Source organism: Falco punctatus (genome assembly GCF_963210335.1).
Source record: "Falco punctatus genome assembly, chromosome: 8".
In the NCBI taxonomy this organism is placed as follows: domain Eukaryota; kingdom Metazoa; phylum Chordata; class Aves; order Falconiformes; family Falconidae; genus Falco; species Falco punctatus.
Genome location: NC_137588.1, coordinates 6,891,299 through 6,919,044, shown reverse-complemented (window position 1 = coordinate 6,919,044; position 27,746 = coordinate 6,891,299). Strand labels below are relative to the sequence as shown.

The 27,746-nt window shown below is 48.9% G+C and overlaps 1 protein-coding gene across 12 annotated transcripts in view; it reads right to left on the bottom strand.

The window, feature by feature from the left end:
* Positions 1–18,808: 18,808 nt before the first annotated feature.
* The window catches only part of HDAC4 (histone deacetylase 4), a 270,456-nt gene continuing 261,518 nt past the window's right edge, over positions 18,809–27,746 (bottom strand). For all 12 annotated transcript variants that reach the window (XM_080400678.1, XM_080400686.1, XM_080400685.1 and 9 more), the window contains one exon: positions 18,809–27,630. In XM_080400678.1, coding sequence (XP_080256804.1) covers positions 27,591–27,630 — 40 coding nt within the window. In that variant the 3' untranslated portion in view covers positions 18,809–27,590. The remainder of the gene's footprint in view (positions 27,631–27,746) is intronic.

The window sequence follows — 27,746 nt, the reverse complement described above, 5'->3', positions numbered from 1 at the left end:
CCTCAGCTTTAGTGGCCATCACCTACAGGTGAAATTTGGCTTGCAGATGTATAGCTCCTAGATTGCAGAGAGCAGCTAATTATTTGAGGATTGCTGGCTGGGGCTTTGGGAAGCCATAAAAAGCCAGAGTAGGTAAAGGTGGGTCGTGTTATTTAAATGGGTATTTTAAAAATACAACAATTTGCAGGAATTTCATGGAGTGGTTGGTTTTAACAACAAAATCTGGAAAAAATCAAGAAGGCACATTTCAAGTGTTTCTAAATGAGATCTCTGAAAGGACTTTGATTAAAAATTTCTCTTTTCTAATTTTACAATATAAAATGGTCAGTGTCCAAGTAAAGTACTTCATTCAGGCCGATTCAAATATCTTGTTTGACAAACAATGTCTCTTCGTTCTTTTTTTTTTTTTTTTAATTTTGGTTTGCCAGAATTTTCCAACATTTCATTTTTCAGTTCCTCCTAAATCAGTATTTCAACTTTTTGAAATTTTGCTGCTAGAGAAGTCAGTGCTCATATATCTAAGTGTGTCCCAAGAACTGAAAGCAGAGCTGGGTAAATAAAACAGTCCAACTCTAAAGTTCATCTTTAAGAACTTGCCAGTCATCTGGGAGGAATTCAAGCTGCAGCAGATACCATGGGTATCAAAAGACAAGGGAATCTGTACTCCACTTCCAGGAAAGAAGTATTTCATAGTTACAAGGAAAAATATGGGATGGAGACCAGCCCCCACCACCCGGAGCTTTCAGCATTCTTACCTGCACTGCAAAATCCCCAAATCAAACCTCTCCTGCAACACGCCTTTTATCTCCCAAGCACCACTCTGCATGAAAGAAAACCCATATTCTGTTTCGACACATTTCTGGCATAGTTACGCTGTTAACCCACGGAGCGCGGCTCTCGCAGAAGATGTCTGGGATGGGAGTGGGTGGCTGCAGCTTCCCTCTTGCAGGCTGTTTGAGCGCAGGGCTGCAGTCCAAGGCAATGGACAACCACAACAAGGCTTCACCATGCCAATTTCCAGCTACAGAGAGCAGGCAGAGCACTGTGTTTAGTTAATGGCCATGCGTGACTTACCCCACCATGGGACCTTAGGAAAGGCTGCCATGAGGTAAGATGCAGGACCACGCAGTTGGATGCACACGGCGATCCCCGCTGCAGGAGCGTGGTGCAGCGCATGGGCCGAGCGGAACGGTGGTGGCAACTCAGGAGAAGCTGCCTGCGGTGGCTGCTCTGCTGCCCAGGTTAACCAGCCTGTGCCAAGGGGGGAGCGACCACCCCACATTTTCCTCTGCTAGGACCCTTCACCTCCTGCCCTTCCCCAGTCCCTGCCTCCTGGGCTCTGGTTGGGTCCTTATCCTCCAGCCCACCCCACTAAGCCAAAATTCCCATTGCAGCCCCCCTCAGCTTTGCCAGATTACACCTCTGGTCTTTGTTGACACAGAGAACTGGTGATGGCCGGTAGCGCAAGAGTCACCCTGTGTCTGCAGCTCTGGCCCCATCCCCCCAGACAAGCATTGCCCTTAAATGCAAATCATGGAGTAAAGACAATGCTGGACTTTGTGTGAATTAAATCTGAAGTTTTTATCTCAGCAAGGCAGGGGTCAAGCAGAGTCATTTGGCAAGCCCCACCATCAGATCTGCTGCCGCCGCTCCTGAGCACACAGCTTCAAGACTGCTTTAAAAGACATGAGCACAGCGATCACCCAGCATCTCACCTCCGAGCCCAGCCTGAGCACGCCGGAGAGGTGGTCCTCGGCCAGTGTGCATCCCCAGGCAGCGCTTTGGAGATGGTCTTCACCATGCACATTTCTCACATCAGCAAAGTAACCGGAGCTCTTCCACCCGTATGGCTATTATAGAACAAGATGGCCAACATAGAGGGGAAAAACGCCCAAATCACATTTTTTTTGATCCTCAAAAAGTTTGGTCACTCCTGAAATCAATTAAAAATGAAGAGGTTTTAATGGGGAGTTGAAAGCAGCAGTAGGGTGGGTCACTTGTTTTTATTCCTATTGTCAAATGGTAAAATCATTCTCTTATTTAAGATGTCAAAAGCCTGTGAAGCAAACAAACAAAGCCCAAAAGCGCCAGCTTCCCAACACCCGACCACAGTGAGGCATTCATGGACACGAGGAAATGGGCTGCAAAACTTGCTCAGAAAAATAAACCTCCCTGAGAAGGGCTTTGCCAAAGTTAAAGGGGAAAAGAGGTTAAGAGCATTTGTGGGAAAGAGTGCTAAAAGGGAAGGATAAAAGAGACCAAAAAAAAACCCTCCAAAAAAACCCTAAAAAAAAAAAAAAACAAAAAAAAAAAAAAAACAACCAAAAAACCCAGGAGGAAAAAGCAGAGGGAGAGGGGACTGGGGCTAGGGCTGTGCCAGTCAGGAGGGATTTGGCCGGATGATGGTTTTACTGCATTATAATGTGTAAGATACACTTTGATTAATTCTAGTAGACTACACCAAAGTCATACTTGCAACTCCCAGCGAGCTAATTACGGAGAAGAGGCGGACAGTGACTCATGTTGGAAACTTCCCAACTTCCAAAGGGAAAAAAAAGACGAAAAAAAAAAAAAAAAAAAAAGAAGAATCTCAGTGCTCAGGCAACCACCACATGGTCCCTGGACCCATGCTGGGACAAAGGTCGGGGCAGGCATGGCTGCGGGGAAGAAGCACTGGCCAGGCTGTTCCCAAGGAGGTCTGGCAGGGGACCCCCCCGCCAGGAGGATGGGGGGGGCATGGGCAGGGGTCCCTGGCTGTGGGGTGCCTCTCCAGGGCTGGGTTTGCCCCAGCATCTCTCCAGCCGTGCAGGTAGGGCAGCTGTTTCCCTCAGTGCTAATCCCATCACTGGAGGCAAGGATGCTGCCATCCCAGAAGAGATGACCCCAGAGAGACGTCAGCGAGGTCTGCCCTAGGTAGGACCTTTCTCCTCCCTGACACTGAAAACACCTTCTGCCAGGTGAAACGCAAGAGGGTAGGAGCTGGGGGATTGCTACGTGTGCCCCTGCCTCTGCGACCACCCTGTCACCAAGCCTTCCAAAGCCAAGCCCAGCTGAAGTGCTGGAGCCGCGGTCTTGCAGAGACATGGATGGAGCCCACCAGCTCTGGGTTGCATGAAGGCCAGCTTTGATGGGTCACAGAAAGAAAAACAGAGCCACAGACCCCGTGTTAAGCCTCAGGTGCCCTGCTCAGCTCCTGCGTGGTGAGGAGCTCCCTCCCCTCTGTTCATGAAATATTTAGCAAGAAGGAGATGCACACAGGCACACAGATGTTTGCTCAGCAATGATTACCGCCAGCTCCAGAACATCTCTCGGGGCAACAGCGGAGAAACTAAGGGGGGGTCTTTGCCTGATATTTATTATCCCATCTCAGCTCTGTTCTCATCTACTCAGTTTTAACTCTCTGAGAAGCTGACAGCATCAGAAACCAAAGCGAGAGCATCAGATTAACAACATCTTTCTTCTGCAGGCTTTCAGCCACGTGTTTGAATTGGTTCAGCCCTTGAGCAAAACTGAAACCCCGTAATCTTACAGGCTCGAGACAGAGATGGGGGGATGGAGACAGCAGATTTAATGCCTTGTAGCCAACTGTAGTTTCATTTCTTTAGGAAGAAAAGAAAATTACTTTCTTTTTTAACTATTTGCTTATGTATTTTTTTTTAAAGAAAGCAAGAAAGGAAGCTGCAGGGTGTGACCCTCATCTCTACCACCCTGGCTCTCAGCTCAGATTGCGTCTTGGCAATGCCAGGGACATGCTGCATGGGCGCGTGTCTCTAGACCTGAGCAGGAACCCATCTCATGGCCTTCAGATGGCATTAACAAGCCATTACCCTGCAACACTGCGCTCCTCTCTGTCTCCCGGACTCCACCACAGACCCAAATGGCTCCATAACCACTAGAGGGGGGTGGAAGGTAACTAGTTGAGAAGATGATTTCCTCCTGTTGCGTCCTTTTGGGAAACACAGGTGTTGGTGGGGTGGGGAGCTCTGCAGTTCTGGGCAGGGTATGGACGTCCACCACACTGCAAGTTCACAGCATTCACATGAGGAGGTTTTCCCCACCGTCCATGGCACCAGTATGCTGCTGAAGCAACCTTCAAAGTGGAGAAGCCATGTGGGATGTCAAGGTTATTCTACAGAGAGGGCTGTTGCGACACTGGTTGGGGAACGAAACCCCTCGGGGTTCTCCCTCTGGGGAGAGAAAATTCAGCAAACCACAGGCTGGAGAGCTGCAGAAACAGCTATGAAATGCAAAGACGGGACAGCGCAGACGGCATGAGAAGGAGTTAAAGGCAACCTAATTCAAAATGTATGTGATCGCCCATGCCTCGGCCGCCTTCCAGAGAGGTTGCAACACCCTGCAAGCCAGCGATCCTGCACTGCACGCCTGGGGCAGGCGTCTTGTGGAGATAAGAATCAAGCTGCTCTGCAAGATTCATGTTTTCTGGGAGGCCAAGAAAGTGGAGCAGCCACTTGGTGGGAGGAAATGCTCCTTTGGGCAAGAGGAACCTGCTGCAACCTCAGGAGAGGATGAAACCTTGTGCCTCCTCCACCCATCCTCCTCCTAAGTCAAGAATGTACAGACAATTTCGCCTGATGACCTGTGAGATCTTCTAAGGGTGAAATAAACCATTTTCCTGTTGGAAAAACAGACTTTTAAGAAAACAAGGGTATGGTAACATCCATTTGGAAGTTTTCCACTGGGAAACATCACAGGAGTTGTGCTTTTGGACTCCCCACATCTTTCCTGCTTTCTGATTCATGCCATGGGACAGCACCTCCTGTCCCCAGCACGCTGCTGGGCTCCAGCAGTGTCTATCCTGCTTCACCAACAAGGAGACACGGGGCACCAAGGAGAAGAAGACTCCAGGTGACAGGCTGGCCATTTGCCTAAAAGCAGATGCTAGTGCTGACCCAGAGCATGTCAGCATGGCTTGATCTCCATAACCCATATTGTCTCTGAAGTTCATTAATATAAATAAGTGGCAGCACATCACTTGAAAACTCCATTGAAGTTGTGTGTAGATGGGGTAGGTAGGGCTCTCCCTGTCACCAAACCACCCACAAAACCCTTCAGGATGCTCAAAAGCAAAACACAACCCTCTGCAAATGTCCAGCTTGGCCTTCTTAACTGCCACAGCAGGGAAAGGGTTAGTCAGGAGCTATGTGAGGCCAGGTCCATATTTTTGGCTCCCTTAGCTCACCCTTGCCTGATGATGTCCAACAGCATCCACAGGGCACAGGTACTGTGGGCTAGAGGCCAACACCACAACTTCATGTCCTCCTGGTCCCTCTGTTGTCTTGCTGTGGGGGCTTTAAGGCCAAGGGCCACTCCTGTCCTGCACGTATTGTTCAGATGTTCTCCTAGACCATGAGCATGGTGAAGCATGGACAAAAAGCTCTTGACACCTCACAGGGCATGGCAACATCTGCATTGGTGTTTTTCCTCTTGGTGGGGAGCTGCTGCCTGCAGGCAGTCAGCCTCAGGGGAGAAACCTGCAGGCTTTCAGAGATGCTGCTTGCTCTGCCTTCTCACTTCCTACTCTCTCCAGTTTCCCCTCCTTGCTATTGCAGGACAGAATGCTGATGAGACAGGATTAAGTCCAACCCCAGTTAGTCATTTCCCAGTAATTAGCTTGGGTTACCAGAGAAAGGACACCAAATGTTTGCTCAGGTCGCTGTTGAGACTCCCAGCCACAAGCGTGCCGGGAGAAATGGGCAATGCTGGTGCGTGGGGTACGGAGCCACATGAAAGCAGCACAGTCCTCTGCTCGGAGCTGGGAGACAGTGCCCTGCTGCCCTATAGCGCTTCTCTAGCACCCAAAACACTCTGTGGGTTTTCCTAGGGGACCATAGCAGCCCACGCCTTTGGTGCCCGACCCAGTCCCTCCTAACGCTCCCGTTGCCTGTTGGGATCTCTGTGCATTGCCCGTGACAAGGCTGCCTGCAGTGATACACGCAGGCACACACATGCTGCATCACATCAATCATTGGAGAACTGACAAAAGATGAAACCCGTCTGAAGCTGCCAACATTTCACTATCACGTAAAGTTCCTTGAGCTTCTGCTGCCTGGGCCCTACAAGCAATACCATCCTGCAAACAGTTCCATCCTATAATCAATATTATCCTATAGGCAATATTGTCCTCTAACCACTACAATATAGCATAGCTCAGTTTAACCTCCCACCGTGATGTTCCCTGGGTTGGGCTGGCCTTAATGCCCATTTATCCAGGGAAAACACTGGGCTCTGGGTAGGAATGAGAGTAAGATGAGCAGATGCTCTGCAAACACAGCAAAGCACAAAATATTTGGCATGGGAAGAACGGAAAGCATAAGGTGCAGGAGGTACCTCACAGCACATTTCAGGTGGCAGCCTTCAGCTCCACCAGAGGTGTGGGCCACGTCTGCCCGTTCCTCTGAACAAGCGCTGTGCCTAAGCCATTTGCCATGCAGCTAACGGAGAGAGGCTGCTTCGCCACAGCCTAAGTCTGACGTTACAAGTTGCCCCCTGGGGTGCTGGTTTGCTTCCCCTGATCAGAAGCGCACCGGGTGGAGAGCAGAGGTAGGTGACTAGGCAGCTGTATCGGGCTGAAGTCCATCCTGCCACTCACGCATCTCGGTGCTAGCTCCCCGCCTGCAAACTGAGGACAGGGCTTACATTCCCACACGTTTCTTCTCTCTTCTGAACCCTTTGGAGCACAGGTTGTCTCTCCCCACCTTCCTGGCCCGAACCCCACACAACGGGGCTGTGCTCCCAGCTGGGATGCTCCTGTGAGAAATCTTCAGTGGTAGCAAATAAATTCAAACCCAATGCAAAAGCCCGTCATGTAAGAGACTATTGCACCTCATAGGCCACCCTTGGGTCAGCAGCGATTCCCTGCAACAGCCTTTGGGGGATGGTGGGAAACAAAGCTGGGTGATGAAACCCAGACTGGACTTACCTTGTTCGGGAACTACCGGCTCTGAAAAATCAGTGCTGCAAATGTGTCATGGGTGGCTGGCCGAAACACTTCCCAGAGAGATGCATGGAAGGGTTTTTTTGATTAGTTCTCTGTGGTCAGCCTTGGCTTCACCAGGGTCCTAGGTCCCCATGGTCCCTCATCAGAGATGACATAAAGCCACAAGGTCATCCAGGCACTGTTCTCACTGTAGGACTCAGCAAGCGAGGTCTTCCCTGTGATTCACTTAGGCAGAGCTTGGGCACTAGGGCTTCTCCTTTTCTTGTTGGCATCATAAAAATAACCAAATAAAGAAAAAGTTCAAATGAATCCTAAATAAAAAGTCTGTGTTGACTAGAGCAAATTTCCATGTGGAAAAAAAATGAAAGGTTTGAACATTTTTTTTTTCAGTCTCGAAGCCCCTGAGGTGCCTTTTTTTTTCTTCTTTTTTTCACCTCTCCAAGTAATTTAGTGTGTGTCTCAGTGTGTCCAAGCCAGCCCAAGCGTTCCTCTTGGAGTGCAGCACACAAGCCACTGGGAAAAGCTAGGGACAGTGGAGATGTACATTATATACAGGCAATTTAGCGCCAGTCCTGTGACACAAAGAATATCTCTGGTTTTGCTATTGGGAAGCTACATTTTACTGACTTGAGTCCCCAGCCCACAATGAAGCAATTATTAATGCACTATGACATAAAGATGCAAAACAAGTTTAATAGTTCAGTTGCAGAAATGTGGGGGGCAGATTGAGCTATCCAGTTAGTGTGGTATATTTCTGTGGGGCTGGGAAAGATGGGGGGCCTTCCTTGCAGCAGCCTCTTTGCACCACCAGTGCAGCAGAAGCAAAGACAATGCAGTGAAACTCCTTTTCAGGGTTGTTTGTTTGTTTTTTTTTTTTTTCAAAAAAACATCTTTTGGTTTGGGATGCCACTTCCCAGAAAACGCTGTACTGGTACATCCCCGTCCCTGCTTTTTCCCCCCCAGCACGCTCTCCTTGCTGACAGGGGTTGTGCGGAACCCTGGCAGCCCCCTGGGAAAGGCAGCTGCAAGGAAAGCGAGATTTCATGCTTGGCTTTTGCACACAAGCCCTGCCACGCTCCCCTGATGGACAGGTCCCGTTTCCCCCAGGACAGAGGAAAGCTTTTATCAACAGCCCTGGCAGGAGGGCAGGAGGCAGGGAGCTCTGCGGCTGATCAGCGGGTTGCTTGGCTTTATCACCAGCAATATTTTGCTCATGTGCATACATCCCCCTTGGACCACCGAAACATATGCCCTATAGCGTGCAATTCAGTGGGCTCTGAAGAGGGAGCTCAAAGCATTGCCTTTTCCAACTGCAGCATTGATTAGCCACTCCCCCCCCCAAACAAAAAAAAAAAAAAAAAAAAAAAAAAAAAATTACTCCAGATATCTTCCCAAGGTGATCAGCTGGGGCTCCGGCCTGATCAGGGAGTTTCCCCCCTTTCATCTCTCCCTGATCAGCCCAAGCAGCTCTGGAGTCTATCAGCCCTGTGATATCATACCTTGGCACAGCCCCCTCCTGTTTGCTTTTTGCCAGGATGAATCCTGTAAACACTCCCAAGAAATCACAGCAGGCCCTGGGGGAAAAACAATTTTTTTTCCTCCTCCTCTCCAGAGAAATGGCTGGTCCTTCGTGCTCGCATGGGATGCCGGGGAGGGAGAGGAGGAAACGGAGGCTGAAGGGAGGCAGGAGGAAGGCTGGGGTTGGAGGACCACGCTGCGGTGTTTCCTGGAACGGTGGAGCGGTGAGGACGACCTCAATAACTACGGAAAATAAACAAACCCGGGGACGAAGGAGCCAGCTGGGTTCACTGCCAGTCACTTGATTTTTTTTTAATCTTTTATTTTGCTCTGTTTGTTGATGCCTTTGTTGAAAAGGCTTTTCCTTCGTGTGTCAGAAGCATTGCAAAGCACGGGGCAGCCAACACCCAGCTGGGACCAGCCCTAACCTGGCAGCCTTGGTCCGGTTACTTCAGCAAACGAGGCTTTGGGGATTAACGAGGCATGTATCTGGCTGGTTGTTTCCTTTCCCCTGCCCTCCAGATAACTCCTGAGCCCATTCCTTGTTTGGTGACTAACCTAGAGGAGGGCAGTGATCTCGGAAAGATGATATTTTTTGAAAGTTTCTTGAAAATGCTCCAGGGGATGGATGGGCAGCCTTAGGGCACCCAGAGGTGGGACTGGCTGCAGCCTGAGCCCAGCCCAGCTTACCCCAGCATGGCAAAAGCCACCTGATGAGCAAACCGGAGCCCACCAAGGGGTTGCAGGATGCTCAAAGCAATGTGGGGGGAGGCAGCCCAGAGTCATCTCATCCCAGTCCTGCTGACGCTGCAGCGTGATGCCACACCGTGCGTTCCTATTAATGATCAGGGAACCACAGCCTGCTGCCAGTGCAAATTTTAGTCCAATACGATCACACCAGGTGTCTGTAGACTGCTGGGAGTTTTCCTCGCCTCAAGTCTCCTGCAGCTGGATAGACCTCAGGGGTACCTACGGGAAAGTTGCTTTGGGTTGCCATCCCTCCCCAAGGCTTGCACGCAACCATCTTGCAATGTAGAGAGGGAAAGGAAAAAACCTAAGCCTCTAAGCACCATAAAGATTTTATTATAAACAAACCTCTGAGAGCACTTTGGAAGCTGGGATGATTAACATTTCTTAACGAAGAAGGTGGGAGTGGAGCAGGAGCTGGGGGAGGGGAGACGAAACACCCTCCTGTGGGTCCCACCTTCCCACCTAATCCCCTCATTGCCATCTGGCAGATTTACTGGCCCCAGTAATGTCGCTCCCACTAATATAATGAGGAATTGCAGGCTGCGCTATATTTCCTCATGAATTTCACCTCCCTGCCAGAAGAGTTCAGGGCTGGGGCAGACTTTTATATATATTTATGTATATAAAATATATACATATAGATACTTATATATATTTTTCTTCTTTCTGGGTGATTTCCACCTTTCCGCATCTAAGGACTCATTCATCCTCATTTTTGCTACTCACCAGTTTTTTACTGTTTGCCCAGGTTGGATTAAAGAAAATAATCGAAGGATCGAACCCCACACCCGTCCCCTCCAGGGTGGGGATGCTCTGCCAGTGCTCCTTTTCGGGGGTGCCGGGGGGGCTGTGGCAGATGTGTAGCCCCTCGCCCATGCCACAGGACCACCAAGCCTGGCAGCAGCCTGCTCTCACCCTGCTACCAGCCAGGAAACGCTAATTCAGTCAAGATCAGCCCCTGTTTAAAGGGCTGAAAAGGAGAGGTGGGGATGGCTTGGACTTCAAACAGTCCTGTTCCTCTTCCCCCACCACAGCCATGGACTGCATTCACAGGGTCATGATCAGATAGGGATGTGCACCAGCATCTGAAATCACTGGTCTCCAAGCTTCTACCATACTGATTCATCTCATGCCTATGTCCATCATCCCAGCTCAAGGCAGGATGCTGAGAAACATAGATGGGAGATTTAGAGGGGTACCCCTCATCTGTCTCTCCTCCTAGGGATGGGTCCAAGCTAGTGCTGATGAAGGGACACCCAATAGCCTCTGCGCTGGGGACCGGCAGCGACAGGGACCTTGCAGAAAGGAAACAGGAGCAGAAAAATGAAAAGATGCTTGCTTTGCTTCGGGTCTGGACTTACTCCCCACTACCGCCTCCCATGCTCAGAGCTGTGCGTGCTTCTGGGAAGAGAGAGCGAGAAATGAGTTTTTCTCTCTCCATTGGTATTGTGGGATGGGAACACAGGAAAAGGGAGCTCTCAGAGGACACAGCTGCTCTGGGCAGACAACAAGCACTAAAACCCTTGGGCACAAAGTAACAAAACGCCTTTGAGCAGCTGAGTGTTGCACAACATGAGCTCTGGCACTGATGCTTCTTCATCTCCAGCTCAGATGTGTGGCTTTGCAGTCCTGTTTCACCTGTCTTGTAGGAGAAGGGCAAAAACAAACAGGTGGAATTCACCTTTTCCCTCATCCCATGTCCAAACCCTCCAGCTTTGCTGCACCCACCTTAAATCATCCTTCCATTGCAAGCTGCAGTTGTTTTTGGAAAAACAAATGTCCAGGTCAGGAGTTCAGAAAATAACTGTGTCCCACGGATTAAAATTCACCTGAACAGCAGAGCTGCTTCCTTCGGATGGCACCAGGGTGCTAAGCCCAGCAGCGAACGTCCAGGGATGGTCACAGCTTCGTTGTTCAACATCCCTCCTGCGCAGAGCATGCCCATGGCCAAGCCATCCTCCTGCAGTAAGAGGTGACCAAGCCCCTTGTTTGAGGACAAGAAGCCCTAAAATATGTTTCTAGGTGAATCAAGGCTCCTAGCACTGCCCCTTAGGAAGGGCTCTCTTGTTTAACTAGAGGTTGGCAGGAGCCTGGTGGTGCAGGCATCGTTCCTGCTCCCTAAAGGTTTTAGGATGCTCATTCTGGGCACACCCTGCCAAAGAACATGCCACCCGCTCTGATGACCAAAGGTTTCCTGGGTCCTTTCTGTAGGTCACCCTCTTTTATAACCAGGAATTGCTGTTCTGCAAGGAAGGTAGTCAAAACCTGGGAGAAGGCGAAGCCCATGTGCACACAGGCAGGCACATGAGGCCAGGCATCCAGGGTAGCTCCCACCCTGCCCCAGGACCCAAGGAGGGTCCAGATGGCCCCACGTAGTTCTGTTTCACATAGCCCAGGGGCTCCTGGAAAACCGCAGATGTAATGCTTGTGGGATTATAATACTCCTGGGTTTTCTCTCCTGCTGCGCAGAATTAAGCACACCTGCCTGCTGGAGGGATGCACACTTCACCCACAGGACCTTCCCGCCGGCGAGCAGGCTCTCTGGACACAAGTAGGCTCTTGAACCTGAATTTCAGCAGTATTCCTCTTTTAGTTCTCAAGGAAAAGCAAGGCTGGCATCACTGCCACATGGCAGCGGCTTCCTAAGGAGCTGGTTTCCCATGACTGGTGTCGGAGGAACCCTTGCTCGCTGGTATTTTCCAGCCCTGCCTGCTAACTCTTTCCTTTCAGCACTACACGAGAGGTGTTTTTTTGGAGCTGAGTCTGTGTGTTGTTTTCTGCGCCAGGGTGATGGCTCGCTTTCCTTGCCTGCAGCTGGGAGACCTGATGGAGCCAGTCTGGAGGGACTCCCTCGCCCAGGAGGAAGGGCCACCACCAGCATCGCTACTCCTCAGCTGAGACAACATGGCCAGGCCATGTCTGCGTCCTGCTCCTTGAGATACCCCAAACAGCCTGACTGCCCTGCCAGTCCAAACTGGGAGGAGGTCCTCCATCCCATCACTAGGTCAATCTTGAATGCGTGACCAAGGCACACCAGACTAGAGATTTTAAGCATCGCAAGGAGAAGCAGCAGGTCACAGTCCTGGGCTTTGGTACCACTGGAAGTCCCACAGGAGGTGATGAAGGATGCCTATCACGGCTCTTGTAACGCAGGGGAAAGGCAGGAAAGCTGAAGGACAGGGCAGGGATGTGCCCTCTCAGCAGCAGGGGGGAAATCAGAGACTGGCAGTTCTGGCTGACCACCTGACACAGCCTGTGCTGTCCCATTTTCTCATGAATATGTTCGCAAGCACGAAAATCTGGATCACACCCTTTAGGAGGGGAAGGAAAGGACTTGTACTTGAGGCACTCCAGCCCCTTCATGAGATGGTTGTCAGACTTTTTTTTAAGATGTTGTTGTTAAATACAAGGCTGTTGCCCCAGAAGAGCTGCCGTAGCCTTTGCCTCTCCAAACACTATCTCAGAACAAGTCGCACACCTTCCCACCAGAGGCTGGCTCTAAGCTGCCTTTTTCCCACAATTTCAGAGTTTTATGACCAGAGTTCCTCATTTTCCATGTCATTAATCTCCCTGGGTCCTGGCTCCAAGCAGACTGGAAGCCAAATCCTGCCAGACGGGTTCCAAGTGAAATCCAAGTTGTCTGGAAAAGAAGAAAATTCAGCTAAAAATTCAAAAAGCACGTGAACCACACGCTGGCTCCCACCAACCACCCAACAGGGCAAGTGTGAGGCTGCTGAAGCCAACAGACGGTTTTGGTGGCAGTCAGCGTGCCTTTTCCCATTACACTTGACTTTTCCAGCAGCCAGCCAAAACATGAAGGGTTTGTTTGAGCTAACATTTTTAATTTTGCTCAAGGAAAAGGGAAAAAAAAAAAAAGAAAAAGAAAAAAGAAGAAAAACTGGGAGATTGTTTTTAAGTTTCGCAAGAGAGATTTTTTCTTGCTTTAAGAGTTGCCATTGCGCACCACCAGTCAATGCCTTTTTCACAGCTTTTTTGCAGTGACTTTTGATTTCCTCTGTTTGGCATTTGACCTGCTCTGCTGTGAAACTCCAATTGCCCAAGGTGCCAAAGCTGAGGATGAGACAGGCAAATCCTCTTTCAGGCAGGGCAAGGGAAAAGAAGAAAGGACAGCAGGACAAGGGAGAAGTAGCAAGAGTAAAAACTCTCACACCTGGACATCTCTGAAGGTGTCCTACCACCTTCAACACAGCTTTCTCCCCAGCTTCTGCAGGCTGCCCATGCAGTTTGTCTTTGCTGTGGAGGATGAAGCTTAGCACTGCAGGAAAAATACTGATCTTCACCTCTCCTGCAAGCTGCAGGTGACTCTCAGCTTACCACCACCACCCACCCACCCAACCTTTTCTTTTCTTTTTTTTTTTTTTTTTTTTTTCAATTACTCTAAATTTGAGATTTCAGGCAGTGTGCCTGCCTGTTGCTCTCAGAGATGCTCTTCCCGCATCTCCACGCCGATGGGGTGGCCCTCAGGATTTTGCCGTGGGCTTTGCCCAGCCTCCTCCCAGACTGCAGAGCACATGCCAGCGCTGCTTCCAGTGCCCGGCTGGCAGCACCGGCTCCCCTTCGGCGAGGGCTGTGCGAGCTACCGGCCAGCTGCCCTGCCCATGAACTCGGGAAACCAGCTACGCTGGACCCGGAGACAAAAAATCAAGGCGCCGTGTTTTTCAGCTAAGGGGAGGTTGGGAGCTGTGAAGTTGCATGTTTGTGTATTATTTTCCTCCCTCCAGAAACAAATGCCAGCATGGTTTAACTAGAGCAGCCGTATGGCGCTGCACCAGGAATAAATTGCTAAACAGACCAGCAGCACCAGCACGTTGAGCCAGGATCCTTAGGAACAAGGGCTCTGACAGCCCGTGCCGTGATCCATCGCACCTCCGTGCCAGCTCTCGCATAGAGCAAATCCGAGATGCGCTTCGGAGGAGCTCTAATGAAATCTGCAGATACTTTACTGCTCTGGTTGGATTGCTCTTCCTTCCCTCCCCCTTCAAGCCTCTTCAAAACAGAGCTTGGAAGCAGCCTGTGATACTTAAGTCCTAAGTCCTGCCTTTCTCGACTCACAAAGGGAACCAAAAGGAATTGTTTTGAAATAACAGTGCAAATCAAATTACCCGTCGCAGATAAGGGGGAGAGAGGTCAAATATGAAAAGGCTTTAGATGAAAGAAGAATTAGCCTGCAACCCACAAGGAATAACCCAATTCAAGTCTCATTTTCAGCACCCCCAGAATCTGGCGCAACAGAGGTCCCTAATGTAGCCCAACAGATAAACCTGGCCAAGACAATTTGTTATACTGCTGAACACAGAGCCATTTCACCAACCACATGCTAAGCATCAACCATCCCCTAAAATGGGAAAAGTATATCAACGTATTAGAAGCCATCATCAATCAGCCCAGAGGAAACCAAGCAGCCCTGATCAGGTTCCAGCCAGGACTATGGGAAGCCACTCTGTGGTTTGGGTCTGCAGCTATTCGGCGCGCTTCCTCCTCCTCCTCCTCCTCCTCCTCCTCCTCCCCCCCCCGGCTGCATCCCTTGGAGGTGGGGTTGGGTTGGAGACCTGGCTGCCCCAGCCTGCAGACATCCCATGGCACCCAAGCTGGGGGGTGGGGTTTGCAGACCCTCTCCTCTTGGCTGCACCAGCGCTCCCCAGGCTTGGCAGGGTTATTGATGGACTTGGGACATGCCTGGGGCTCCCAGCAGTGCTTTTCCACTGTCTCTGCTTCAGCTTTCCTCCCTTTCACACAAAAAGTTCTCTCCACCTTTCCCAAAGACATATTTTATCCCCTTTGGTTGCAATCTTCCCTTCTCCCGGAGCGCAGCAGAAAACAATTTGAGAGCAGACCCAGCGCAGCCCTACCAAGGCTGGGCTCGGCTTGGAGGCCAGGCAGGGACCCTCATCAACGCTGAGACCCACCTCCTGGATAAATAGGCTCCAGAAATTCCTGTCGCTCACCACTGAATGAACCCAGCCAGCTAAAAGGCGGTTGCTAAGCTTGTGCTGGCTGTATTATTCATGGGGATTGGGGAGGATTTCAGAAATTGCTCTATGCAGCAGGGAAGGAAGGATCATTTTTTTCCTTTTTCTCCTTCAAACTGAAACACATAATTGAAGAGTGAAATTCTGAAAGCTTTCTCAAGAACTCTGGGCATTTAATCACCTTTAAAGCACAGGAATTGCTGCCCATTCCCTTCCTAATCTAATGGGAAACAGGTCTCTCGTTCCTGAAGGCCATCTGAAACTGTTGACCATTTGATAATTGTGCCTTGACAGAGCACAAGTACAAATGCATGATGCTGTCTGCACCCGCATCCTCCCGAATAGAATAAAAAAACTTTTTTTTTTTTTTTTTTAAATTGCATTGAATTTGCAGATTCAAACCTTTCCTCCTTGGGACAGGGGAATGAATTAACGACAGAATAGATAAAATAGATAAGGATGACTCAAAAGGACCATAATAAAGCAGATAAAGGACACCTGCCTGTGGCTGGTGCACACTGATGCTCTATGTGATCAGACCTGTACAGGAAGAATTGTTTGTTTTTCCCTCTGCTGCTGTGCATGCAGTGCGGCAGTGAAATGTTTTTTTTTGGGATGGGGGTGGTGTGTTTCCTTAGTGCAGGGGTGAGATTTTGGGGAAGGTGTTTGTTTAAACCCCCATACACTCCCTTCAGAGGAGCAGCAGCTTGGCCAGGTAGGGAGCTCGTGTAGAGGAGCAACATGTACCACCACCTTTTCTCAGGATCCTGCCCTTTACACCTTGTTACGGCTGCTGAAGCATTTGATGTGCTTGAAATGTGGGGAGAGAGGCGGGAGGCTGGCTTTTACCTAGTGTCCACACAAGAAGACACGTGGCTTGTTGTTTCAGTCCCCCCCTGGCCAGAACAGCAGGGGTGCTTCTCGCACAGAGGTTTGTCCCCAGGCTGGAAGATGCAGGAGCAACGCTTTAGCCAGGAGGGCAGCTCTCAGCCGCTGCTCTCCACCAAGACCAGGGCCTCACTGCTGACACTGCGGGCAGCTCTGCTCCTTCCCCTGCTCAGTTTCCCGGCCCCACTTCATCTCCAGCCTCATCTGTTTTCCTTTGAGAGATAAAAATCTGGTTTTAGCTGGAAGCATGCACGGTGCTGCCCGCTCCCCCTGGAGCAGGACCTGTGGGTGGCTGCAGCTGCTGCCCCGTCGCATTGGGCTGGGGGTGTGCAGGATGCTCGGGGACCAGCTCCCCGTGCAGGTGGCCATGATGGAGAGCAGAACCCTGCCGTTCCAACCGCCCTGAAAAACCCCCATGGCTCCCCCAGGGAGGTTCACAGTCCCTTTCTGAGCTCAGAAAGCAAAGCACGTGGCGGCAGGGTGCTGCTGCCCAGCGTCAGGGGACCCACGGGGGTGACGCCTGCCCACGACATGGCAGCCCCCATCCTGGACCGCTGCTGCTGTGCTGCCCTCAGGCTGGTCCTAGAGGAGAGGCTGTTCCTGTGTCTGCAGCTGTGGAGGGTTTGACAGTCTCCTGGCTAAGCACCGGTTGCTTCTGCTCTATCCCCTGGTTTTCTGGGCATTTTCAGGTTTGGGTAGCATAAGAGAGTTCAAAAGACAAATCCAAGCCCTGTGCAATCACCTCCCAGGTGGCTTCCCAGATTTCCACATCCTTCTAATTATGCACAAATCCCACAGTCCTACCCGATAAGCCCCTTAGTAAACAGAGACAATCCCTTTTTCTCAGAGCCTGTAATTAGTTCTAGATTTTCTCCGTCCCTGCTGAAGCCTTTCATTAGCGCAGCCTGAGATACTATTTGCACAGCCATGAAATACGAATATATTCTCAATCCTCAGCAGAAACTATTTTTGCTAAGTTATGCTGTTGTAAAAAAGGCAGACTGTGACTTCCTCACTACCTATAGCGTTGGGTTTTTCATCACTTCCACAATTACTAAAATACATTCTCTGCTATCCTGCAAACAGCATTGCACAGCCCTGCTGAGGAGCCCCGGTTTTCAGGCATCTCCAGAGATTTGCTCCCCATGGCTGTTCCCTGCGCAGCTCCCACAGGAGCAGCCTTGCATTCATGGATGGCTCACCACCACTTTCCTTGGCTTTTCCTTCCTTTCTTCTGCTTTGCAACATTCTTTAGCCGAGCCTTCGCAGCTCGACCCTCCTGGCCCTTCTCAAACTGTCTTTTCTTGCTTTTACCTTTACATTTCTCTCCCATCCTGCTGTGGGTGGGTGAGTGCGTGAGTGGCTGGGTAGGGGCTTAGCTGCCAGCCAAGGGTCAATCCACCACAACACGTTGTAACATCTGTAGATCCCTGAGGAGGGGACTGGCTGTACTGCAGGTTGGAGAGCCTAACCTGCCCTTATCAGGCATGTCTAGGACTTCTAGTATGTTGTTCACATCTTCATGGAGACCTGCAGCCATCGGTATATTCCTTTGTACAGTCTTAGCGGCAGATGTCATCAACCTTTGGGGTTCCCTTGGAAAATTCCCAGCGTTACTGAGCCTGTCACTGGATGACCTGACTGAGTCTTGTTTGCAGACATGGTCTGCAAGGCATTTCTTTCTGCTTCGAACCTCTCTCTTCTCCTGGCAACGGGCATCTTCATGCAAACACACGTGTTGTTACAGCCATACCCTGTGGCAGACTGTGAGGGCAATTGCTAATTCATCCACAGCTGAAAAACAAAGCTCCATCCCATTGCTCTGTGCCCACACCACAACTCGTTTGGCCAGCACCAGGGTTTCCAGTATCTCTGAACTGACTTTTGGCACACCGTCTGCATTTGCTCCACCTGGGAGTAAACACTTACCGGCATTTCAAAGGCTCTGTCTTGGTAGGGTGACTGCAGGGTCTCTGGGTATTCTTCTTCAATGCTTTGTTTTGTGTTCCTACAGCTCCTTGATTCGGCTTGTAGGATCTCTTGAGTTCTGTTCCTTTCATACATGGTGTTTCTTTGCAGCTGGATTGGCTTTTGGCAGATCTCACGTGGGTCACTGCTGTCTGCAGGCGGGATGAAAGAGCATCAGCTTTGAGCGCCAGCCACCCATGCTGGCTGGTCCTGCTTGGCTTTGCTTGTGTTCCTTTTAGATCTGCCACTCTTCCTCCCACTATTTACCTGGGTGGTCTGAGGCATGTCCTCTTGCTAAAATACCAGCCACCTGGGGACAAGGCTCTTCAAAATGGCAGTTCGTGCCCTCCCGCTTACAGCTACTGCGATTAGACCAACATATGACGTGAGATTGTTGCTTTGCCTTAATGTTGAGGAAATCATGGCAGTTGTACCCATGGGAGCAGATTTCTGCTGCTTTGGCCAGGCTTTAGCCTTTCCTCCCATACTCAGGCAGAAAGTTAAATTAATTAACTTAATTTCCCGGACATGACCATGTTATTGCAACTTTTCATCTGGTATCACGACGTTTTGCTCCGGAGGGAACAGTGTGAAACACCTCGCAGCCTCTCCCCGCTGGGAACTCGAGCTCAGCTCCCAGTCCTCTTACAACATCCCAGAGCACCTGGTCCAGCCCCTCACTGTGAGGGCACCAACATCCCCAAGCACTAGGCTTTCAGTACACATTTTTTTCCCCCCCCAGCATCATTATTGCCAAATCTATCTTTTCCTTAAAGCTGTTACTACTAAAAGGTAAGTGCAATTCAATTTGCACTTACCGAGTTCCACAAATAATTCTTCCTTGCTCAGCAACATTTGCTTTTGCAGTGGAAAGCCCTAAGCTGAGCTCTACCTGCAAAAGAGCAGCCGTGTTTCTTTGGAAAAGGGTCGTGAGAGAGAAGCCAGCTTTTGGAGGCAGCCCTGTGGCACAGCCCCCGGGGGAGCCCTGGGCACTGCAGCTCACCCACCAGGACCTCTGCCCAGAGCTGGGGAGCACCGGGTGGGCAGCGGCAGCCTCGTGCTTACAGCACCTGCGCTCCCACCAGCAGTAAAACCGCTCCTGCCTGCCCTGGAGAGCAGCACATGATGATACAGGGCAGCTTTGCAGATTACACCGACGGTTTTGCCTGATAGACGCAGGCAGGGGGAAGAAATGAGTTCCCAGCCCCCTCAGTGATTATCAGAGCAGCCCGTAAGAGATCAACCATGCACCAGCCCTAGAAGAAAGCTTCCACTCAGCACAGGTCCAAAGCCCGCTGTAAAAGCAGGAGGTTTTGCTGGCACAGGCTGAACTCTTGCCCCCTGTGCACTCAGGCTGTATATTTAATATTAGACCCCGTTCTTCCCCCTGCAGCGCTTCCATTGCTACAGAGACATTAATTTAAAGCACAAAACCTTGACTTGCTGCCCAGAGTGAGAAAAAGCCTCTTTCTCCTCTAAAAAAAACTTATAAAATGGGTGAAAAAAAAATAATAATCTAACCCTTGAAGAGCCTCGGGAAGAGTGTGGAACAGCACCCACCCTGGTGCCCAGCCGGGCATCCATCCCTTGCACCCAGCCATAGACACCCATCGCAGGAGCTGGGAGGGAACCACCTCAAAGGGGTTGGGGCACCTTCGCTGCAGAGAAACATTATTTTCTTTAGGATCAACAGATTTCTGGCTATAAAAATTTCCACGGCTAAAGCAGCAGTTATTGAAATAATATATTTCATGCCGAGACCCCGGCGCGGGTGCCACGCCGTTGAGTTTAACCCTCCCCGCTGCATCGCATCAGGTTTACGTCCATGTGCTCACAGCAAGCCCAGAGCATTTCAAGCGAGATTAAGGCAGCTCTGGATCGCAGATGCATTTGCAGGCCTGACACGTCAACACTCACGGACCAGGTCCTGCTCCCCAGCAAGCTGCATGCCTGGGGCTGGACCAGCAGGTTTTAACCAGTGGATTTGGAGAAGGAAAAAGTATTGTTGCAGATGCAGATAATCAGATACCGCGGGTCCTGGGGACGCCAAAGCAAGCCCTGTCACAGGCTGCCCTCCAAAACACCCAGCCCAACGCTTTTAAACAGCCTCCCTCCATCACGCTAATTTGTAGGGTCTCAAAACCACCACTCAGCAACGAGTATTTATCAGAGCCCAAAGTGCACATTTGGCTTCGCAGGGTGAGACCTGGGGCTTCTTAAAGGATTAGCAGCCTCTGACAAATGCACTGTATGGGGACTGAAATCATATTTGAAACAATCCCTGCTCCCCCCAGGACAAGCTCTCTGCCTCAAGGCTGTAAGAATCAGTCTGGATCACCCGGCAGTAGGTTTCACACCAGCAGATGAGGTCCCCCAGCTCCTGGAAGGCTCTCTGGAAGACCCTTCCCAACCTTCTGCCCAGAAGACCCCCATGGCTCCTCTCGCAGTCGCCCTCCCAGCTGTGCTGGCAGATATTACAGCCAGCTGCCACCCCCGCGTCACTCATGGTCCTAAATAAGCCCCATCCCAGGGCCGTCACCCTGCCTGCACACAGGGGCTCTGCCCGCTCAGGCCTTCCCAGTCTACAGCTGGAGCAACAGGCGACGCTGGCTGTCCTGTGGGGTGATGCCCAGGATCACTGCTCTGGTCCTCTCGCCATCTCTAAGTGCAACGGCTTAGGTGGGCTTTGGCCGCGAGTAACTTTGTCTCTTTCCTGCAGAGCAGAGGCATGTGCCACGGACCGTTGTGGCTTTGCACCTTTGCCCTGGCTGTCCTGCCCCAGGTCTCAGCCTCCACGTCTTGGAGCACGATGCTCCCCGCGCATGCAGAGGGCTGCAGCGAGCACGCGGGGCAGCAGCAGTGCTTTGCCGAGGGATCGTGGGGCTCACCAGAAAACAACTTCTTCCTGTGTGCTCTCCCCTACACCTTGCACGGGATGCCCTGCAGACACCGTGAACATCAGCCTGCTATTTCTACTACCAGACTCCCCAGCTCGTGGCACTGCTCTGCCGAGCAGACAGGCTAGCGCAGCGGCTGTGGAGATCACCCCGAGCACTGGCAGGCTCATTCCCGCACGAGCAAGAAGCGCGCATCCAGGCCTGTGGAAGGAAAGGCAATTTCCTCCTTGGCCAACTGCTTAGGTTTTGCCGGTGGCGTCAGACACTGAAGCCACGAGTGGGTCCCTAGACTATCTTTGACTACTCTTCCCTGCTTCATAAACTACTCACAGGCTGGGACACAAACCTGAAGGCTGCTCGCCAGGGCAGACGGCGTCAGGCTCATTCCCTTGCACGCCAGGGTTGCTCCGCAGCAGTTCCCACACGATGGGTAAGTCCGCTCCGCAGAGGTGCATGAGCCTTGGCTTAAACACGAGCCCCAAGGACTTGTCTTCTCCCTCCAGGAGGGAAACAGGGAAAGGGTATCAGGCCTGAAGTGTAGCTGGTTGCTTGGGAATCAGAGGACGCCTCCAGTCGACGTCAACAGAGAAGGTTGATTTTTGATGGTTTGGTGGGCTCCTGGGATGAGCAGGATGATACAGAGGCTGAATAGAGGGAAACCACATCTAAATGAGACCATGAAAGAGAAAACGTGGATCTACTTCACCCTCCCAACTTGAGGGCAACACTGAGAACCAGTCCTGAGCCACGCACAGCACAGGCAAGCATGGAGGATCTGTCCCGACGGGGCAGACGTGGCGCGTGGGTTCGGGGGAGAGCCTCCCACCCAGCCTCACCACTGGGCAGAGCAGAACCGGACCATCGGGCACGGGAATGGGACTCACCCTGGAGGCGAGGGACATCGGTTGAAGGGGGACGGGCCACAGCCCCGCGGATACGGGCACCACGCGAAATGGGAACAAGGACCTCTGTGGCTCACGCCTCGCTCCCTACAGAACCAGCGGGCGGGAGGGCTCGCACCCAGCTGGCTTCGAAGCACTCCAGCTCCAGCGAGCAAAGCACTGACAGAGCTGGACACAAACGCTCAGGTTTCCCCTCCTGGTTTTCCTGCTTTTCACTCACCGGTGGTTTTGGGGGGAAATTCAGCTGCTCTCACAGATTTCTTGCTGGAAATTGTATTTCAGTGGGATATTTTTTTATTATTCTACACCCCTCCCCATGCAGGCACTCGTCAGCACGTGTCTCGGTACAGCTAGGAAACCGGGCAGAAGCTCTAGCAATTTTTCTACCGTGAGCATCCTGACATACAAATGGGTATCCTTTGACCAAAAAGCTGCTTCAGCACCCAGACACCCCTTCCATGACCATCAAGAAACCGTTCTGTTTAATGAAATACCACATCACACCACAGGCACCCAGATGAAAAGAAGATCAGCAACAGAAACCAAGGTGATACTATAATTAACTTTTTCTTTTTATTTACACCACAAGAATAACAAGTTGTCATAATGTGGTACAAAATACTGGACTCCTAATAAAGTTGAAATTGAAGTTGGTACTGTCAGAGAAAAGACACCATTGGCCAGTAAAAAAAAAAAAAAAAGAAAAAAAAAGAAAAAAAAAAGATAGAAGAGAAAAGAAAACAAAAAAACCCAAACAAAAACAAGAATGAGAAAAATATTCCAACTCCACCAAGAAAAAGAAAGGACCATCAGAAAATTTAGCACAAAGAATGCTACCATCACTTAAAGTAGGGTCCATACAATAAGAGTGAAATTGTGTCTATATTACAGCGTAAACCGGTAGCTGCTACCAATGGTGACGTCATACTGAGCATGTATAGGTATAAAGTAGAATATAATATAGTTACAACTTTTTGATACTACATATCTGTAATAAGCTCTTGGGTGAATAATGTTTCAACCCCTCCCCCCACTTTTATATATATATTATATATATAAGTTTGTCATCCTCATAAATTGGAAAATAGCGCCTCCACTATGGAGCACAGAAAAGTGTTAATTTATTTTCTTTCAATAGGATACTTTTTCATCAATATCAAAGACAAAGTGAAGATGAGCTGAGAACGAGCTCAACTTCATGACAATGAAGAAACACATTTTCCTTTTGATGTAAAGTCTCGTTTTAAACCACAGTGTTGCACAGTACACGACTGTTTAAAGTGAAACCTAGCAATAATACATCATGTAAAAGTAATTTTAAAAAAGTTAACACAGCTGTGCTGAAGAGTTAACTCTTTAAAGTCCTCATCATTAATCTCCTTTGAATTAATGACTACGTGTATTGACAAAGGGTTGCATCCAACCTCCCCACCCAGCTGAGAAATCAAACCAAAATACCAACCCAAATTAAAAGGAAAAAAAAATAAAAATGACACAGGCAGTTTACTTTGTGTGTTCTGCGTAGTTTCCCTAAAAACACTGTTTCCACATAAATACAATAAACTCTATTATTGGTAAGTCACAAGTGCTAGATAAACGTCTTTTTTTTTTTTTCTTCTTAAAATGAGAAATGTTTAAGTAGTCCTTTTTATTTACTCTTTAACAATAAAAAGCACGATTTCTTATTAAGTTCAGTAAGACGCAAAAAATGTTCCCACTCTCCTTCGTGTGTAGCTGTGTGGGTGCGTGCGTGGGTGCATGTGTGTGTGTGACAAGAACATCCCAACCTTTAGTCTCCGCAAATGCCACGAGAGGAAAAAAGAAAAAAAAAAAAAAAACAAAACCAACCCAAAAAAACCCAAAACCACAATTTTTTTTTTTTTTTTTCATTTTCAAAGCTGCCAAGTTTGGCGTGCAAAATCTGTATACAATATAAAGACATGCCAACCTTACAGACCATGCAACCTCAAGGTGTAGGAAACTTAAAAAAATATATTCATATATATTTATATATATATTTATATATATCAATGCCCGTAAAAGACATGGGCCCAAAAAAGTTTACAAAAGGAAGAATGGAATGAATACATGACTGTGACTAATAAAAAAAGGAATGTTTTGTATTGAAAGTAAAAAAAAAAAAAAAAAAACCAAAACAAAACCCAAAACACAAAACCAAAAACCAACAAAAAACCCCAATGATTACTTGTGTACTGCAAACTGGGCCTCGCTTCTCTGTAAAGAGGATTTAAAGATGCTCTTTTCTTTCCAAGCAGGTACAAAGGATGCCCTGGGCAGCACCGTGCTGGGATGCAGGAGCATCCTGGGCTCCCACTCCGCTGGCACAGCCGCCCTACGGCAAAGTCATCTGAAATGAAGAAGCTAACGGCTCAAAAGGTGAAAAAAACCCGGTGAGCCTCAAAACGAGGGCTCTTCCCCCCCTCTCCATGCCTGCACCGGCCCCGAAGAGCATCCCCACCCTGCCCGGGGAGCAGGCGCCGCTGCAAGACAAATCCGTATCGCCGGGAGTTTGGAGGAGACGAGCTCTAACATCTCAGGAAAAATCTTTCCATCCCTGGCAAAAAGCTGAGCGAAACGACGGAAAGAAATGAAGGTGGCATCCTGACAAGCTCCTCCGATTTTTAGAAAGAAACCAGCTCAGCGCGGCCAGCCGGCGGCTCTCAGGAACGCAAAAAGAAAAGAAAAAGCTTTGCCACGACCGAGAGGAGAAATACACAAATCCTCCAGCGAAGAGCTGACAACAGAATCGATCGTGTAAACATGGTTACTGCTCACAGCGTGTACACGGCAAAAGGAAGATTTAAAAGTCAGTCACCAGACCCGGCAGCCAGATTAATTTTAGATCACAGCAGCAAAGTGGTCAGTTGAAAAAAACCAAACCGCAACATCCCCAGGTACGTCGTGTTTTTACACGGGAAGATTATTTTTAGAACATGCTGAGGATGGTCCTACATGACCAAAGCTATTCAGAATTTTAGCACGTACTTGGGTTTGCAAAACTCAAATACAGTAGTGTCTGGTTTTTAAATTGCATTATAAACCAAGGAATAAAACAAAAGCCTCTTGCATTTGCTCACACATGTGATTATGCTTCAAATTCCTCCCGCAAGCGAGTCCTGAATGGAATGAAAACGGCTGCTTCGAGAACTGGAAAAAAATAAGTTACTGGAAGCGACCCCGTCAGTCGTCATCGTAACAGAATAAAATAATAATAATTAAAAAAAAAAAAGAAGAGCTACCCTTGGTTGTTCAGACGAGGGGTGTGTGCTATCCTACACTGCTGTAAGAAGGCACGTGTGTCAATCCGGTCTCCTCTAAGCTGCTCCATCTCCTCGCGGCAGGGCTTTGCTGCTCCTCCGACCCGCCGCTTGCAGGAGGCGACAGCCGAGGCTGGCGCAGGGCAGCCACCTCCTCGCAGGGGGGACAAACGCCTTTGGGAAAAGTTCTCCAACCCTACCAGCGCCGGGAAGAAGAAGAGGAGAGAAAGAGAGAGAGAGAGAAAGAGGACGGGGGGAGGTGTGCGTGCATGTCTGCGTGTCCGTCTGTCCGGCGGAGAGAAAATGCCAGCTGTCCCACGAGTGTCCCACAAGCCTTCCCAAGGGCAAGGGGCTACCGAAGCCCCCTGTGAGCCTCGCCACGATCCGCGCGGAGGACAAAGACATCGCCCATTGGAATACTACTACGTTGAAGGTACGAAAACTCCTTATTTTCTTTACACAGCTACTATAACAGAACTGAGGAAATATACAGTCAGCGGTATCATTATACAAAAGAGCCCATCACATTCCCTCCTCCTCGATAAAACGCACCCTTTCTGAAAAATAAACTCTGACAATCTGCCACAGTTCCTTACGCCTGCAGAAAGCTGCTCACTGTACAAAAACACTTCAGAAAAAAGGAAAAAAAAATTAAAAAAAAAAAAAGGAAAACAATGTACAAGCCAGAAAAGTGGGAGGAAAAAAGGTTGTTTAGACGCTATTGCCATTCAGAAACAAAACCTGCCAAATAGAAAATAAATGTCAGAGTCACACAAACAAGGCTTCTTTAGGGTTTTGTGAAATATCAATATAAAAATTAACAGCAAATTCATAGTCTTTGCTATAAAAAACTCTTTTTTTTTTTTTCTGTTTGTTAGAAAAGGATCACAACTAAAAACCTTAAATTAAAATACAAATGTTTAGGGTAGTTGCCCAGTGGCTAACGTGTTGGCTTTCTGAAAAACTTTCCAACCTGTCATCTGAAAGTCCTCAAGTTTCAACCTGGATCCTTTTCCAAAAGCACCTTTTACGTTCCAATTCACAAATCTGTCCCTAGGGAGCTTCCAATGGCTACTGTTATAGTATGCATTTATTACATATATTTTTCTATAAATGCATCATAAATATTTTTATCAATAATTCATAGGAATCCGGTTTCTAAGCTTGGAATACATTTGGAATATACATTATACACATATATATATTTATACCTAACAATTTAAGCAATATCTCATGCTAGTTGCTTTTAATAAAAAGCATTCCAGTCTTAAACCTGCATTTGTGTCTAATACATGCTTCAACAACCAAATTGATAAGTTCAATTACTAGATAATGTAGAAGAGAGAAAACATTTGAAAATTTGTTTTTAAAAATGGTTGAATTTCAAAGACCCAACAGTATTTGCCACTTTCCTGGCAACTACCTTAATGGTTTTTTTTTTGTTTTTTTTTTTGTTTTTTTTTTTTTCCTTTGAAACAGCAATGAAAGAAAACAAAACAAATCCAAACTTGTAGACAGTTTTTGGAGACGCTCTGCTCAGCTGATGCCTGCTTCCCACCATCATGCCAGCACAAGCCAAAAAGTCTTCCTTCCTGATGGCAGTTCTCGGCTTTCCCAACCAGAGGAAAAATATTCATGAACTGCTGTGTTCTTTGTGTGTTTTTTTTTTTTTGTTTGTGTTTTTTGTTTTGTTTTGTTTTGTTTTTTACTTAAGGCATTGTTCCTCAAACTTCAGAAAATCCAGCTGCACCAAATCCATCAATTAAAAAAAAAGGCACAAACTCATCTTCAGATGGCTTTGGAGACAATAAAGCCGACTCCATCTGGGCTACCGTTTCCCCCCTTCTTTTTTCCCTTTCCTTTAGATGTAAGATGAGTCCCTCTATCCCTGTCCCTCCCCATTAAAAATACACCATCTCCCATTGTTCTGGTTTCGACAAGAATGTCGTTGACTCACAGGCAGGCAAGAGCCATTTAAAAAATCCAAGAAATGAAACTACAAGATGGGTCGAGTGGTTCAAGCGGAGATTGCTGAATTGTGGGTAATCAAATTGTAAGCACCAGTTTTACGTTAAGGTTTGTTCATTTTATTTTCATATGTGTTGTTGAACCTTCGATTTTTTTTTTTTTTTGGCAACTCTGCCGAAGACTTCACGGGCGTTGTTCCCCTTTCCGCTCCCAGTGAGGACCAGAGGAAGAGTGCCCAGCATGTCAGTCCTTTACTGCTCTTCACCGGCATTTTTCTTTTTCAGCAAATATATACTGTAGACGCATATAGATATGGAGAGATTTTGTTTTCGGTTGCTTTGTTTTACACCTGGTTGTCCTTCCGTATTCTGGAAAAAACCGTGACAGGACGCAGGAGTAACAAGAGAAAGCTTCTTGGCAGAGCTTCAAGACAAAGACGAACAAACAGGAGAACTCCAGCTCGACAGTGAATGCTACAGGGGAGGTTCCTCTTCCATGGGTTCATCATCAGGTCTGAGCGGTTTCACAGCCAGGTAGGATGGGAAGGGAGGCAAGAAAGAAATGAGGGTTGAGCACGGCAGAGCTGGACAATTAGCGGTGCTAAGTCTCATGCCTTGCATTCCCATCAC